Source organism: Juglans microcarpa x Juglans regia, chromosome 3D, assembly GCF_004785595.1.
Source record: "Juglans microcarpa x Juglans regia isolate MS1-56 chromosome 3D, Jm3101_v1.0, whole genome shotgun sequence".
Lineage (NCBI taxonomy): Eukaryota > Viridiplantae > Streptophyta > Magnoliopsida > Fagales > Juglandaceae > Juglans > Juglans microcarpa x Juglans regia.
Window position 1 is genome coordinate 21120028 of NC_054598.1, and position 15993 is coordinate 21136020.

The following is a 15993-nucleotide window of genomic DNA, read 5'->3' on the forward strand; positions in this document are numbered from 1 at the left end:
ATGTATGAACAAGGAATATCATTGTTTTACAAATTTATTGAGGTTTACATACAAGAATATGAAGTTTTTTTTTTTTTTTTTTTAATGTACAAGAATATGGAGTTGTGTCTATGTCGTTAATCTTCAACGTATTAATTATATTTTTGAATTATATTTTGAGTTGACCGAACCGAACTTATCACGCTATAAATACTGAATATTTTAGATTTACCATTAATTGAATGAGAGAGAGAGAGAGAGAGAGAGAGAGAGAGGGCACTCACCCAGTTTCCGTCCTTCCATTCATTCTTTTCTCTTGGGGGGAAAAAGTTAAGTATCTTTTTCGTCGATCCAGAACAATAGATACTCCGATCTGAGGTTTTTATCTTTGTTTTGGCACCGAACCTTTCCCAATTCTCGGATCCAACTCCGCAATCAGCCCCTACGTGATTCGATTATTGTATGTTTTCCGATGATTGATATCGGGTAGAGGTTTCGAGATCGATCTGGCATTGAGTTCGATACGGATGGAAAATAGGAATGGCAATTGTAATTACCACAATTATACGGTGTATGATAACCAAGGCAATAGAGATACAGATGGAGAGTCTCTGCCGATCTCTTCGCCTCCATCTGTGCTCAAGTCCGATGCTGCTGTTGGTTACATTGAACACCCCGTTTCCAAGCTGGATACTCTCGCCGGCATCGCCATCAAGTACGGCGTCGAGGTATGCTTGTTCCATTATACACTAACATTTATCTGTTTGATTGTTATTGGATGTAATAATTGTATCAACACTGATAATTGTTCGTAGACTAACGTTGATTTTGCCTTAAGTAATTCCTTGTGATTTTGACTTGTGCAATTCCTTATGATCCATTGTATAACACTGATGATTGTTCATCGGCGTCGAGGTATGCAAACTGATTTTTTTCGTTTCCTTCTACGATATCGTCAGAATTTTGACTTATTCCTTTATAAGGAACACGGACCAATAAAGTCAAGGCTGAGAAAAATCTGACTGATTTTCTTATACAACTGTCAATGCAATATATAGCGAGGGTAAAACAAAGAGAGAAAAAAAAGAACAAATCCAGGACTGGCTGGCTGCTGTGTTCTCTTTCCTCTTTTCTGTGAGCTAATTTTCTTCTTTAGATGTTTGTATAGCTACATATCTTATGCACGGAGGACTTGAGCATTCTATCATCACGGATTACGAGTCGCATCTGTTGACTGAGCTGGAAAATGGGGTAAACGTTGGAGACAAGCGCAATTATTTTAATAACATAAACCTAGCACCAAGATAGTCAATTGCAGTTTTGAACTGTACACCGGTTTCGACTTAACTTCCAAATGTTCTTTTTTTTTTTCCTTAATCATGGGGATTGATGTTAGAGCTTTTGGCGATTTATTATGTTGTGAATTTTTTACTACACGGCCTAAAGAAGTCTATCAGTAGCGCCCTTGGAGTTTTTAAAAAATATGTCGTGAATTTTCTGTTTACTCCTGTTTCCAGTTTTTACTGATGATGTTTTCTGTTTTTTAGGAAAAGAAAAAAGAAAACTTACTTAAGTTTGGTGCTGATATTTGTTTATTTGGTCTTATAGGTGGCCGACATAAAAAAGATGAATGGCTTGGTTACAGATCTCCAAATGTTTGCTCTCAAGTATCTCCAGATTCCTCTGCCTGGAAGGCATCCTCCATCTCCTTGTTTATCAAATGGTTCCATCACTCCCGGGTATTTACATTTCACTCATTGTTCCATTCAGTACTTTCATTAATGTTCTCATGCGATTGCTCAAGAACCTTATCCGAACTTCTCTTCCATGATATTTTATGAAAGTATGCACCATTTTGTTAATTTATATGACTTTACTCTCATAATGGTCACCCATATTTTTCTTTTTCCTTCTTTCCTTTTAGTGTCATTTAATTGCACTTTGCTTTAGTTTCCTTTAGTTTGTAAAGGTAAAATTTATCAGCCTCTTACCTATAAAAATAAAAAAATAAAAAATAAAAAAGTCATCAGCCAGCCTCTTTGTGAAATATCTTCTGCTAAAAATATTGGTTATATGGCACTAAATAAACTCTCTCTCTCTCTCTCTCTCTCTCTCAATTGACAATGTAATAGAGGAAATATTTAGGAACGTAATTTTATTAATTTGCATTAATTATAATTCTTTATTTCAACATATCTGGACTTGAGCTAGTGTTGACATTGGGTGGTGATACAGTGGGTGTGTGCTATTTTGATGGTAAGAAATCCGTGGCAATAAGGTCAACATTGAAAAGATCGCATCAGGATGATGGTATTTTGTAAAACCACAGAAGGGTATGGATTTGATGATAGCAGTGGTAGTAGGGTAAGGGTTTCTTGTGGGTATTTCCTGTGACTTTGGAGGTTCCTGGTAGCGTTTGTGATGCTGTGGTTTGGGATGGAGTGAGGGCATGTTGGAAGGTGAACTGGTGTAAGCATAGTGGTAGCAATGATGATGCTATGGTAGCAGTAGTTATCGTCGTGGTGGTGTTCACAATGGTTCACATTCTTGATGGTCACATCAATGTCATGAGGTGTGATGCGTGGGGAGCATGATTTGGCTGAAGTCGGCCTCACAATCACTTGTCTGTTTTGTCATGGCTTTATCATCTATATTGCCAATACCCCTCTTGCTTTGGCATTGAGGCAAGTGATGTTTTGATGTAAAAGGTCGGGAAGTTTTTTATGAATAGTGAAGAAATGAAGTTGAGATGAAAGTTTTATAGATTTTTGTGAAAGTTGTGGGTCCCACCTTAAAAATATGTTCTAATAATGAATTTGTGATTTTTTTAAATTATTATTTAAATTAAAATAATAATAATAATAATAATAATAATACTTATAAAAATAATAATAATAATAATAATAACAACAACATACGGTCTTCCCCATTGACCCCTAGCTTTGCTGAATATAAGTAACTATAAGGCTTTGACAGTCCTACAGCCCACTTTCTTTCCATGGAAGAGTATATGGAAGGTGTTAGTGCCTTCTAAAGTTGCTTTTTTCACTTGGACAGCTGCTCATGGGAAGATATTGACGGTTGACAATTTAAGAAAACGAGGTATGGTGATCATGGAGTGGTGCTACATGTGTAAAAAAAGTGGAGAATCGGTAGATCACTTGCTCTTACATTGTGAGGTGGCTGGGGAGCTTTGGGCTGGTATTCTTAGTAGAGCTGGGCTAAGTTGGGCTATGCCCAAGAGTGTGGTGGACCTATTAGCATGCTGGAATAGGTCTCATAGTAGTGCCCAATTAGCAGCCGTGTGGCGGATGATTCCTTTGTGCTTAATGTGGTGTTTATGGTTGGAAAGGAATGACAGATGTTTTAATAACAAGGAGCGTGCAATGGGGGAAATCTGGAACTTTTTTGTATTCTCTATTTTCCAGTGGTTTTCTGCTATTGTATTGAGGGGAGGGAATGTTCATGAGTTCTTATCTTCTTTCTAGTCTATTAGAATGTAATTAGGTGCCTCTCTTAGTATATTTCCTGTGTACTTGGGCACTGCCTAATTTCATTCACATCAATAAAGATTATTACTTATCAAAAAAAAATAATAATAGAACATATTCGGCGTGGCTGAGGGTGGCACCACTGGCCACTCCTGGGTCCTGAGCCACAACAGGGTGGTGGCCAGACCTGGAAATTTTTTCATTTTTTATACTATTTTATTATTTTAATGTTATTTTAATTGAAGAAGTGAAAAGGTTTTTGAGTGAGATGTTTTTTAGAGTTTTATATGTTTGGTAAGAAATTGAAAAAACTTAAACTACATGGTGAAAACATCCCTACTGTAATTAAAAACCTCCTCCTGTGCCAAACAGGCTCTAAGACCCATTCTTTGGCTTCTTTTCAATCAACGATCTTAATAGCATTTTGTTCAAGTTCTCCTACGAAGTTTTTTCCTTCCAATTATGTTATCCAATCATGTCTCTCCTATCTGTGTCTCTACATCTCCACTCCCCCCCCCCCCCCCCCCCCAAAACACCAACTGAATACAACCGCAAACCAACCTCCATGACTGTTCGTTTAGGAGTAGAGAATTTGTGGGGTATGATTAGGAAGAAAATAAAATTCGTTGGAAAATGGACAGAAGTATGGGTAAAAATAAGAGGGACGCTGGTTATAATCTCCTGCCCATGCCAGGAAAACGAAAAAGGGAAAGTCATCAGAAAACAGAAGAAGTAACTTGACGGAATTGTTTATTAACAATGTCCCCTTTTCCTACTTATAAAAAAGTCCTTTCCCCACTACATGCTCCTGTGTTTTCACTCCTTTATTCTTTTCTTGTTAATCGGTTAATTGATGTTTTACCTGATGGGGCAAGGAGGGGGAGGGAGGGTAGGGAATGCAGTTTTCACACTCATTAAAACAGGATGGTGTTCTTCTTGATGGCATATATTTTTAAAATTGCATTTCAGAAGAAAACCATTGGGTCAAAGTTTTAGCAGAAGGTTGACAGTATAGCTATTCTGTAATTCGTTGCTGAAATGACAAATATACAAGCAAAGGAACAGGCCAAGGGGCATACCCATTAAAACAAGCTGGTGTCCTTGATGGCATGCCCCATATATGGCATATATTTTTGCCTTTAAAATTGCATTTCAGAAGAAAACCCTTGGGTCAAAGTTTAATAGAAGGTTTACAACATAGCTATTCTGTAATTCATTGCTGAAATGACAAGTGTACTAACAAAGGAACAGGCCAAGGGGCCCTGACTGGTATGAATGGGGCTAGCAGGCTTTTTCTTTCTAAGTGTAAGTAGAATGTACATCTTCAAAGCATTTTGCTCGTACTTTTCAGCTGTTTGGCAAGTTCATTTTTCATTCTCCCTCATTCCTGATTCAACCAGCAAGAAGATCCCAGAAGAACAAACTTGAAAGGAAAAAATCTTTCATAATCATCTTGTGACACCAAATCCCACGTTGGGAATATGAATGGCCCACGTAGAGTGGGTAGGTTATAAAAGTAGTCATGAGTGCTAAGTCATGAGTGAATCTAGGAAAACGCTAGCACATCTGTACCTAACATCAGAAAGAGTAATCAATTTGAAGTTTTGCCAGAACCATTAAGCTTAGTTTCACCTAGTAGGTAGCCAATGTGGGACTTAGCACCCAAGACTACCTTTATACTTACCTACTCTAGGTAGGTTATCCTTATTTCGAATGTGGGAACAGGATGTTACAAACTCTTCATCCTAAAATTCTTAAACCCTCATCAAGGCCATGTCATGCACTAACCTTACTAGGTGGCTCAGATATCATGTGTAACCATCAATGGAAAACACTAACTAGCCACACATCTACACTATAACCCTTAAAAGACTATTTAATTTGAAACTTCCATGGAATCACTTATAAAGACCAGTTTCACCTAGTAAGTAACCAATGTGGGACTTGTAGCCCATGAAACCTTTATAACCTACTACTCTGTAGGTTATTCATGTTTCAATTGTGGGACCGGGGTATTAGGCATCTTGATATTCATGGAATCCTATGAAATCTTATGTTTTAGTTAATTTTGGGTAATCTGGTAATTTCTTGAGATTTTAAATTTTTTTTCAGTTTTTACTTGGGAGTCTCATGAGAAGGATTGGGAATAGTCTATAAAAAGTGTGATCACCTTTTTCTTGAATATGAGGGTGTGATCACCTTCTCCTTCAAACGTGTGATTACTTTGGAATCCTAGGTTTGCTTGCCTAGACACTGTTTTAATACCAGACAGCGCCTCAAATTCCTTAGACATCAAACACCATCTACTAAATCTTCTAAGGGGTAAAGAAACTAATATAGCGTTAGATTTCTAAATATCCTCATCCGATTTGGCAACACAGCCTACTCCAGAGTCTATTCTGCTTCAATTCCATATACCACAGCTGTTTTTAGGGCAACAGCCTGGCACTTAAAATCTCTGGATGAATGTGCCTCAATAAGAATCCTTTGAGTAGTATGTTCTGTGACATTTGGTATTTGTAATAAAGAATACTCATGATACTCATGTCTTGTATGATCTGCTATACGTACTAGTTATAAGGTTCATTTCCTTGAAACTCTTTACTTTCTCTTCAATATTTCTTTAGATTTTATAATCAATTACACATTTACATATTTCTGAATAAGAAATAGCAAGTATTTTTAACATGTGAACCCTTTGGTAGCTGACCATGCTGACACTCATGCAGACAGAGCAGTTGTGAACACACCCCACCCCGGCGGAGGCACCATGAATTTTTTGAATCATTTCAGTCCCTGAGAGTTGAGTCCCCCAAGAGGAAGGTCTCTCCAGCCATGAACTCTTTACAAGGTTACTATGGACTCAAACCAAGAGATCAGAAGACTACACCTGAAGGCTTTGAAATGGCAGTCTACAAAAGAGCCACTTCTCATTATTTAGAAGATGGGCCCTTTCCCAGCGTTTCACCACTTTCCAACCCTCCTTTGAGCCATCACAGAAAATCTAAAAGCTTGTTGGATGGGAATGGTGAACTAGCACACACCCTGCCTGCCACAGAAGCTTGGGACGATGATTCTGACAAATGGAGTGAGAAAGTTCTCAGAAGGCGTCAGAAGTCTGAAACTGACTTTACTTCTCACACGCCAGAAATGTTGATGGAGAATAACAGCAACAATGGTGGGTTTTTGGCAATAACGGCAAAGGGGGGCTTAGCCTTGAGACCCAAAGCAGCAAGCCGAACTACCTCAACAAGTGATGCTGAAATGGGCGGGTTGAACCCCATACCAATTGGTTTGGGAGATGCTGTTGTTGCTGATGGCTCTTCTGGGGTGAGGAAGTCATCGAGCACATCAAGTTTGCAGGATCAGGACAGCAGCAGTAGTTCTTCATCCATTTGGACTACTGCAAGGTGGAGTTTGAAACCAGATTTGCAGGCTCTTTCAACTGCAGCCATTGCAAGACCAATTTTTGATGGCTTGCCAAAGCCTACGTCGGGGCGTAGAAACAAAGCCGCACTTGACTAAGTTCACGTTGATATAAATTTTTTTCAGGGCCATTCGTTGCCAACGCGTAATATGTGAGAGTTCTTTAGTCAAATGTTTTATCGGTCGTCTCCCGGGGAGATTTTACGTGGTAATTAAAGGAAACTGACATGAACAGCAAAGAATGGAGGATCAAAGAAACAGCTAATGTGTGTGTATGGTTCAGATGCGTTCCTGCCACATCGTTTATGTATTAAAATTTTTTGTAATGAGAGAATTGTATGCATTTTTTTACGGTACCTTTTAGAGAATGTATATTAGATATTTTTGGTCTCCTCCGACTGTTAAGAAAAATTGTTCATAATATTATTTATGTCTTGATCTTTTGTATATTCAGATCAGAACTTGGAGATTGGGCTCAATTATCATTTAATGTATTGCTGCTACATCTGTTACCAATGTCTGGTGCTTGTTTGCATTTCATATTATTTCCTTTGTAAACCAGACTCTTCTTCAATAGGCTTGCAAATTGCAAGATAGGAGGCACACAGGCATACACAAACTCTGTTCATAAACACACTGCGGTTATATTTCAAAAAAAAAAAAAAAAAGGAGACCGAAGAACCCAGTTGTCAATCCTCAATTGAGAACATAATAGAGACAACCAATCAAAACAGGTTTAAAATTAAATTCTCTCTTTACAAATCAAATCCAACCATTTTAGCCACAAGGAGAAGGTATCCTCAATATCATCTTGCAAAATATATACAAGCCAGCTTACTGACGCGTTAAACACATGATGATCTAAAAGCTTTGCCGCATCAGTTAGTATTAAAAAATGTTCAGTATTTTTATCACTACATTTTGATCTCATAATAAACAGTATATTTACATGATATCTTAGGAGTAACAGAACTCTCTTTGCTAAGAGATTGTACAAGTTACCAAGTGGGCAGTAAAAGCGTACAAATACCTCATTGTCTAAGGACCGGGGCCAGCATCCAAGGCCAGCTATCTCACTCACAGAGGCATTAGAGATTCAGAGAACACCCAACACCTCCCACAATCTGTGGTAGAAGCACAGGCTTACGAAGCTTTTATTATAAATGAAAAGAGAAATACTTTAGCCACAAATGAATTACACAAAAGTAATCACACAAACTGATGTGGCTTCATGTGGTTCGTCAGATTGTAAAATTATTTTTATTGTAAAGTAAATCTAACGGATCACGTGAAACCACGTCAGTTTGTGTGATTGTTTTTGTGTAATCTCTTTGTGGCTATTGCAGTCCTCGAATGAAAAAGGCCATCCAAGAGAAACGTCAGTCAGTTTAACAAAGGAAATTCCAAATGCATGAGAACATTTGAAGAAAATTTGATCCATTACCCCCGCCCTATACTTTTTTTATTTTTTTTAATGGATAACGCATCATTGTGCTATGACAAATTTTGGATTTGTCGGTCCTAATTAACAAAAAAACACGTGGGACACCGGGATTTGCCACATGCAAAACTATTTTTTCTTATTTCAAATAATGAAATTAAAATTCTAAAAAATATAATACATTTTTTGCCACCCCATTGGACCCAAAAAACAAAAAAAAAACCACCAAAGGGCCAATCTCAACCTAGCCCAGAACAGAGTTATTGACCAAAATTTTCAACATTGAACCCCAAGGTTGGTCTTGCAAAATGAACTAAATTCATTTAATGTAAAGTGTTTCACCGATTATAGAAAACAAAAAACAAAAAAAAAATCAGTCCGTGAAAGATTTATTTGTACGAGACTTGAGGCATGGTAAAGAAAATTTCTTAAAGAGGAAACACCAGAAGTGAATGGCCCAGTAAAGAATATTTTTGTGAAAGACGACAACATAAAAAGAAGTGAATGGCCCAGTAATCAACAACCAATTTTTGTGTAACGTTCCAAGTATAATATAGAGCAGGCATTTATCGAACTCATTGTCAGAAAATATACTCAGCTGAGTGTGACAGAACGAAACAAATCACATATAAACCACAAAATCAAAAGGCATGGCAAACAAAGGCACCAACTACGATGAGCATGTAAGAGAACTATCTATCTGTACACTGGTAGAAGAAGTCTTGGCAAAAGAAGTGTACTCATATAGCAGATAATTATTAGAATTGTCCTGTCCAAAATCTACATCAAATATTTACCTCAATTTTGCAGTAGTTACACCTGCCATGATGTATGAAACTTTAATTAGTTGAAGGGTGATCAGACCGAAAAACCCCAAAAACTGGTGGGCATAACCTGTAACAATATGATGTATCGTTACCATGTATTCAGAACTCAACTATGCACTTCAGCGAAAGACAAAAGACAAAGCATATAACACAATCATTATCATAGACTCCAAGTGGGCCATATTTCAAGCATATATCATAGATGTATGAAAATTACAGTCTGTCGGTCATATAGACAACAATCTCCTGCTAAACTCTCACGGACAAACGGTTAAAAGGAACCAATTCATCCAAAAGAGAGGATCTTTCACAACATCTAACTTCCACAACTGTGCCACACATCTTTATGTTAAATCAGATACAAAAATAGAGTTTGCAATTGGCAAATTTAAGGGAATAAGGATGTCTGTATCCAATTCATATTGAAGCAAAGTTAGATGTGAAAGACAGATATGAAACATGGATTAACCAAATGGCAACATTGTATCAAAATAGCTTCAAGACATTACGCTACAAGAAGAGAAGAAAAGAAGATAGGGGGAGAGAAGGGAGCACAGCTACACCAACAAAGAAAAAAGAGACCTACAAGAAAACTCTCCAATCAACAAATTAGAATGCTACTAAATTGAAGAAAAGCAACGACGACTCTATCCTTCCATTAAACTCTAAGAATTACTGATGATTTTAATCCCCTCAAGATCCTCATCCAAATTATAACTGTGGCCATGAAATGCCAGACCAAAAATGTGGTAAATACAGCCGAAGACACAGTTCTAAGCTTCTATTCAACTGTTACAATTAAAACATTCCAACTCCTTTAAAAATCCCCATACAGATTAACTAACCACGCAAAAATTTGAAAAAAAAAAAAAAAAAAAAAGCAATCATAACACAAGGAACAGCTTTAAAACTTCTATTTAAATCTAGAACCACAATTTCAATCCATTTCAAGATCTTGCTCCAGATGATAATCATACCAGTAGATGCAATCCTGTAGCTTCTGGGTTTAAATTCTTTTTAATGTCACCACCCTTTATTAGCCACCAAAAAAAAAAAAAAATTGTTGCTCAAGGTGCGCCCAAGTGCAAAGGCATCATGAAGTCCAGGGTGCAAAGCACAAATGTCTACCTGATGTTCACTTTTCTCAAATAACAGGTATCAACATTTCCAGAAGAAAAATTCATTATATATGGTAACAAAAGAGAAAAAAAACAATTGAAATGGTCAACACAGGTAACTGAAGTTGAAGGGAGTGGCTGATCTCCAACAAAAATTTTGCCTGATGCTCAAGTGGTTAGAAGGCTTCACCATTGCACAAGATGGTGGGTCCATATCCTAATTAAATTTACAATATTTCTACATAATAATTTTCTTTTTAATGTCGAAAATCCCAGAAACTGCAAATGCAACAAGGTTTTAAACCAACGAAACCCTGGATGTGTATAACGCATGCACACCACACGGATCACACCGGCTATTTGCTGACTGGGTGTGACCCCTAGAAATTGTTTGCACCCAAGGGTTTGGACCTTAGACATGGGGGACAAAAACCCCAAGATCAAGGCCCTTATAACTTGAGCCAACCCCTAGGGGTTATTTCCCTAATTATAATCACCATCAAATGGAAGGCAATCATCTATTTATATGGCATTTAAATATAACAATATCAACCATCGTCTTCTGCTTAAAAAATATATTTTTGCATGCAATACAAGATAAAAACCAACTAAGAAAGCAATATCAAAATTAAACACATCTTGTTACAACGTATACCTGAAAATAAAATATCAAAAGCAGCAAAAAAGTAAAACAATCCCAAGGATACTATCATCACCCCTATTGTGGAAAATAAGAAAAAGCACATTTTGGGGCAGGGCACTTCACCAGAAGGCATGTGATTTTACTGCAGTTTAACTGTGCCGTTGAGATAGCACTTTTTCTTGGCACTTTGTGCTCCAAGAGTGCCAAGGTCTGTTTCTAACAACGCTTGATAGGGTTAAATTTGCAAAATACCTTGCATTTCATATATGTAGCCCAAAACAGAGGAATTTGGGATTTTCTACACTACTTAAGCCCATTTAAAATGTTCTAAACCATCCTTCAGAATTTATGGAAATCCTTTTGCTTGCTTCTAATCTCCTAGGTGCTACCCTAGACATAAACTTCCCAATAAATTTGCTTAGGATGGATCTGATAACCTGTCTATGAATGCTTGAATGCTTGCTATGTTATAAAAACTTTGCGGCTCGAAGGCCAGAGATTTAGGATAATATGTTCATATTTTGTAGGCTTATTTATTTTTTGAGAAGTATCAAGACTTCATCGAAAGGGTCAAAAGGTGCAACCAAGTACACAGAATGAGGACAAGAAATTCACCTAAACAGATACAAGAAAATAAGAAAAAATAAGGCCGTTAAAGTCTACGTAAGCTGTCCAAAAGAAGAGAATGTTGAAGAAGAAAGTTTTAAGCTTTTCCAAAGTCCATTCATGATCCTCAAACTTCTATTGTTCCTTTCCCTCTAAATACACCATAGGAGACAAGTAGGAACCATTTTCGACACTGCTGCGATTTATGGGATGCCACCTAACCCTCTCCAAGAATACCAAAGATCCATATTCTTCTAGGCATGATCTAAGCTCCACAGAGCACTAGCAATCTCACGATGGAAATGATGATCCATGGACTCCCCACTCCGCTTATATATGTAGCACAAATCAATTGCTACAATGTGTCCTTTTGTCCAAAGGAAAGAATCTTGCCTAGAGAGGCTGTCCAAGCAAAAAAGGCAACCCTTGTGGGAACCTTAGTCCAGAGGAAAGCGATTGTTTTCATGATAATGCATTATAGAAAAGACCAGGCATTAAGCATCCCTCTCTTGGCAGGGCCCAGTGAAGCTTGTCGACTCCTCTCTCAAGCTAGAGGAATATAGCAGATTAAAGAATGCGATTAAGGTATCCATCTCCCAATCACAGGCCACTCTGATAAAGCTAATATTCCATTGAGCAAAAGTACTAGATATCTCCATCTGGTCCACAGAAGCATCCCTAGAGCGTGCAATGGTGTACACATCACAAAGTTTCCTTGCGAGCCCTATTTCATCACCACAAATCATACCAAAATTTAATCTTGGCACCATCTCCCACCACAAATCTAGTGTGACGAGAACTTCCCTCCACCCCTTCCTTATGAATTTCCATGCCCCAAGATCTCAAGACCCTCCATCTTCATGAGAGAGCATCCACCCCACACACTACCATACAAACCATACAATAACTTCCACCATTGAACACTATAATGCCTTCCTTTCCACAGCAAAGTGTCTTAGCCATTTTCCTGGTAGGGTGCAATTAAACACCAAAACGACTCCAACTCCCAACCCTCCTGTGGGAACCGGTGTGAATCTTAATCCAACCGAAAAGATGAAACTTGGCTACTTTCCCATTACCACGCCACAAGAAATCCCTCCAAAGCTTCTCTACATGATTTTCCAAGCTCAGTGGGATAGGGAACAATGACAAATAACAACTGGATAGACTGGATACAGTCCTTTTGATCAAGGTGAGCAGGCCATCTTTCAACAGGTAAGAGCACTTCCATCCATTTATCCAATCTATGCTTCATCTTCAACAGCATGTCATCTTCATTTTTCTGGCTTTATATGGTGCCCCAAAGTTGGTCCCAAGTATTTCATAGGTAAGGCTGCCACTCTACACCAAAGAATGTTGGCCAAACTGCCTATATTTGCAATGTCCTATAGGAATCAATATACATTTGGCTAGATTAATCTTCAAAATTGAAACAACTTCAAAATAAAGGAAAATCCATTGTAAGCGGCAAAAATATCCTAGGTTCGCCTCACAGAAAATCAAATTATCATCCACATCAAAGAGGTGCGAAACTTACACCTATTGGGGCTCCTATAGCATCAAGAAACTTGACAGCAAACCACAATCCACAGCAGCTGCCAATATTCTGCTCAGGGACTCCATGATAACTATAAACGATAGCAGAGATAAAGGGTCCCTCTGCCTCAAAGCCACGGGCTACTAAAAAAACTGAAAGGGTGAGCCATTCACAAGCACAAAAAAGAAACGCAATGGAGAGATGCAATGCACTATCCGTCCAACCCATTGTTCTCCAAAACCACATCTCCATAACAGGAATAACAAAAAGTCCCAATTGACGTGATCGAATGCCTTTTCTGAGTCCACCTTATGAAGCACTCCCGATACCCAAGATGGAAGTCTACTGTTGAGGCACTCACTAGCAATGACTGGGTCAAGGATCTGTCTCTCCCTAATAAAGGCAAATTTTGTATGAAATATAACATTTCCCAGCACTATATTTATTTTATCAACTAGAACTTTGGAGATAAGCTTGTAAACAACTCTAACAAGACTAATAGGCCGAAAATCCTTGATTTTCATTTTTCACAGCCCAACTTCCTTCGAGATGAGGGTTGTGAAGGCGGCATTGAGGATTTTTTTCAAACTTCCCTTGCTTGTAGATCTCCCCAAAGACATTCATCAAGCCAACTTCCTCCCAGCAGGTCTGAAAAAGGGCTAAAGAGAACCCATCTTGACCTGGAGCCTTGTTGAGATAATAACACCTCAAGGAACTCGGTCTCCTCGAACTCCCTTTCCGTCCACTTGGCCTCCTCCACAACTATAGAATCAAAATGTGATACCATCCTAGTGTTGTTAAAAGCATTAGGTGCACTTAAGCGCATAAACCACCTAGAGCCTAGGCCCAAAGTGCACACCTAAGCGAAGTAAAGTGCACATTTTTTTAAATGATAGAATACGATAAAAAAAAAGGTTTTAAAGAGGAAATATAATAATATATTTACCATATTCACTCCTATACTAGAGTATTATGCAACATACAACTAAGTGATCACATAATTATATAAAATTCAAACATAAAAATTTATATACTCTTCATGACTTTCTTGTATCATTCTCTAGCTCCTAACGTGTAAGAGGTGTACTCTTACGTATGCTCCTTGTGTACTTGGACAATGCTTGTTTACTAGTTTCAATAAAATTTTATTTTCTTATAAATATATATATATATAGTTCAATTGTGGCATAAAAAATATACACAACCATGATATTTGATAGCCATAATCAAAATATAAGTATATAGTTGGAAAAAAAATCAAAATACATCCAAAAGCCAATGCCCAAAAGAACACAAAAAAATGTTGGAGTATACTCTAAAATACTCAATACAATGCAATCCTAGAGTGTATAATCATCCGGTTTATTTTATTAAACCATCTGTATATGTTTATTACTTTTGGTGCCTCACTATAGAATCACGTGCTGAACTGAAAGAAATTCTTTCTTCATTAAAATGTAACGAAGTGTGATTTTTTTGCTTAAAGCTCACCACTAAAAGCGCAAAAAGCACGCTTAAATTGCGATGTTCAAAATGCACTTCACTTTTATTAAGTGAGGTGCTTAACCCTTGGTGCTTTGTGCTTAAGCGCACTTTTAACAACATTGTTCCATCCATTCAACTTGAGCTGCCAACTGAATTGCTTGGAATAAAGGTGGAGACTATCTCATCTCATCTCAAAACTTTCCATAATTTCCTTCCCAAACATCACTCACACACAAAACACTTTTTAATTTCAAATCTTCAACTTTTTCATCTAATCATTACCTAATCATTACAACTTTTCTAAACTTCCGAACAAAACACAATAAAACAAATACAACTTTTTCAAATTTCAAAACAAAAATAATATTAAAAAATTGTATTCAAACAATTTTTTAACTTTATAATATTTTTATTCAACTTTTTCTCTCTCCTTTTCCAAAACCCAATAAAACATCTTAACTCAAACCATTTCACTATTATTCACAGAATTCTCATCCCATCTCATTTCCCAAGCATGCCCTAACCGTCTCCATTTCACTTATAAGCAAAGTTTTCAAAACTCCACTTTTTCATAACTGTCTATTCACTACGATTACGAAAGGGTGGGAAGCAAAAGCAAGAGGAATGGTCTCTTAAAGGAACAGGTTTTGTGCTACCTATCAAAAACAAAGAAGCAGGTTGTACTGATGAGTTATTTCCCAGCTAAAATGTTAAAAGGAGGAAAAACAATTATAATTTTATCCAAAATCTAAGGAAAATATTTATAGATGTGTCAAAAGTATAATGAACAAACAAGGATCAAAGCATTGCAAGAAAGATGAATCGGCAAACTATGACAATGCAGTGCACACTGCACAGTCAATTAAACAGTGACGGGAAAAAGAGAAAGAAACACAGTTTATAGATTTTTCAAAAGTCTAATGAAAAAACAAGGATCATAGGATTGCAAGAAAGATGAATCGGCAAGCTATGACAATGCAGTGCACAGTCAATTAAACAGTAACAGGGGAAAAGAGAATAAAGACACAGAAAATCAACCAAGGGCATGCATACCTCCAACAACCAAATTACTCAATACCAATTAGTCAACTCTAATTTCCTCAGTTTACTATGATATGTATGCACACAATTTAACTTAACCTTGTCCCAATTGGATTAACTTCCTATTTTATGACTAGACTAAGTGAAACGCCCCACATAAAAACCCATGAACTAAACAAGACTCGAATAACACTTGAGGAAAGACCATAACCCCCACTCATGTAACACATTTCTATCTGTGAAGGTTCGAATGATACCACAATCCTCTCACAACAACATTCATGACAGAGGCCCCACCAAAAAGTCTTGCTTAACTTCTTGAACTAACAGCGGCCTCACCACAACTTTAAACATGAAAGAAGACAAGAAGTTAAGCAGGCCAGGTAAGGCAGAACAAGC

The 15993-nt window shown here is 37.4% G+C and overlaps 1 protein-coding gene across 3 annotated transcripts; it reads left to right on the forward strand.

Annotated features, from left to right (window-relative positions):
• The first annotated feature begins 222 nt into the window (after nucleotides 1-222).
• Nucleotides 223-7408, forward strand: LOC121255673. Of its 3 annotated transcripts, none has more exons than XM_041156125.1 (4): nucleotides 573-707; nucleotides 939-1230; nucleotides 1588-1718; nucleotides 6200-7408. In XM_041156125.1, exons 2-4 carry the CDS (start codon nucleotides 1159-1161, stop codon nucleotides 6993-6995), a joined length of 999 nt encoding a protein of 332 aa, XP_041012059.1. In that variant the 5' UTR covers nucleotides 573-707; nucleotides 939-1158; the 3' UTR covers nucleotides 6996-7408. The 3 variants fall into 3 exon arrangements, with proteins under 3 accessions (XP_041012058.1, XP_041012059.1, XP_041012061.1); XM_041156127.1 differs by having other exon boundaries at nucleotides 939-1113; XM_041156124.1 differs by lacking the exon at nucleotides 939-1230 and having other exon boundaries at nucleotides 223-707.
• Nucleotides 7409-15993: the final 8585 nt, after the last annotated feature.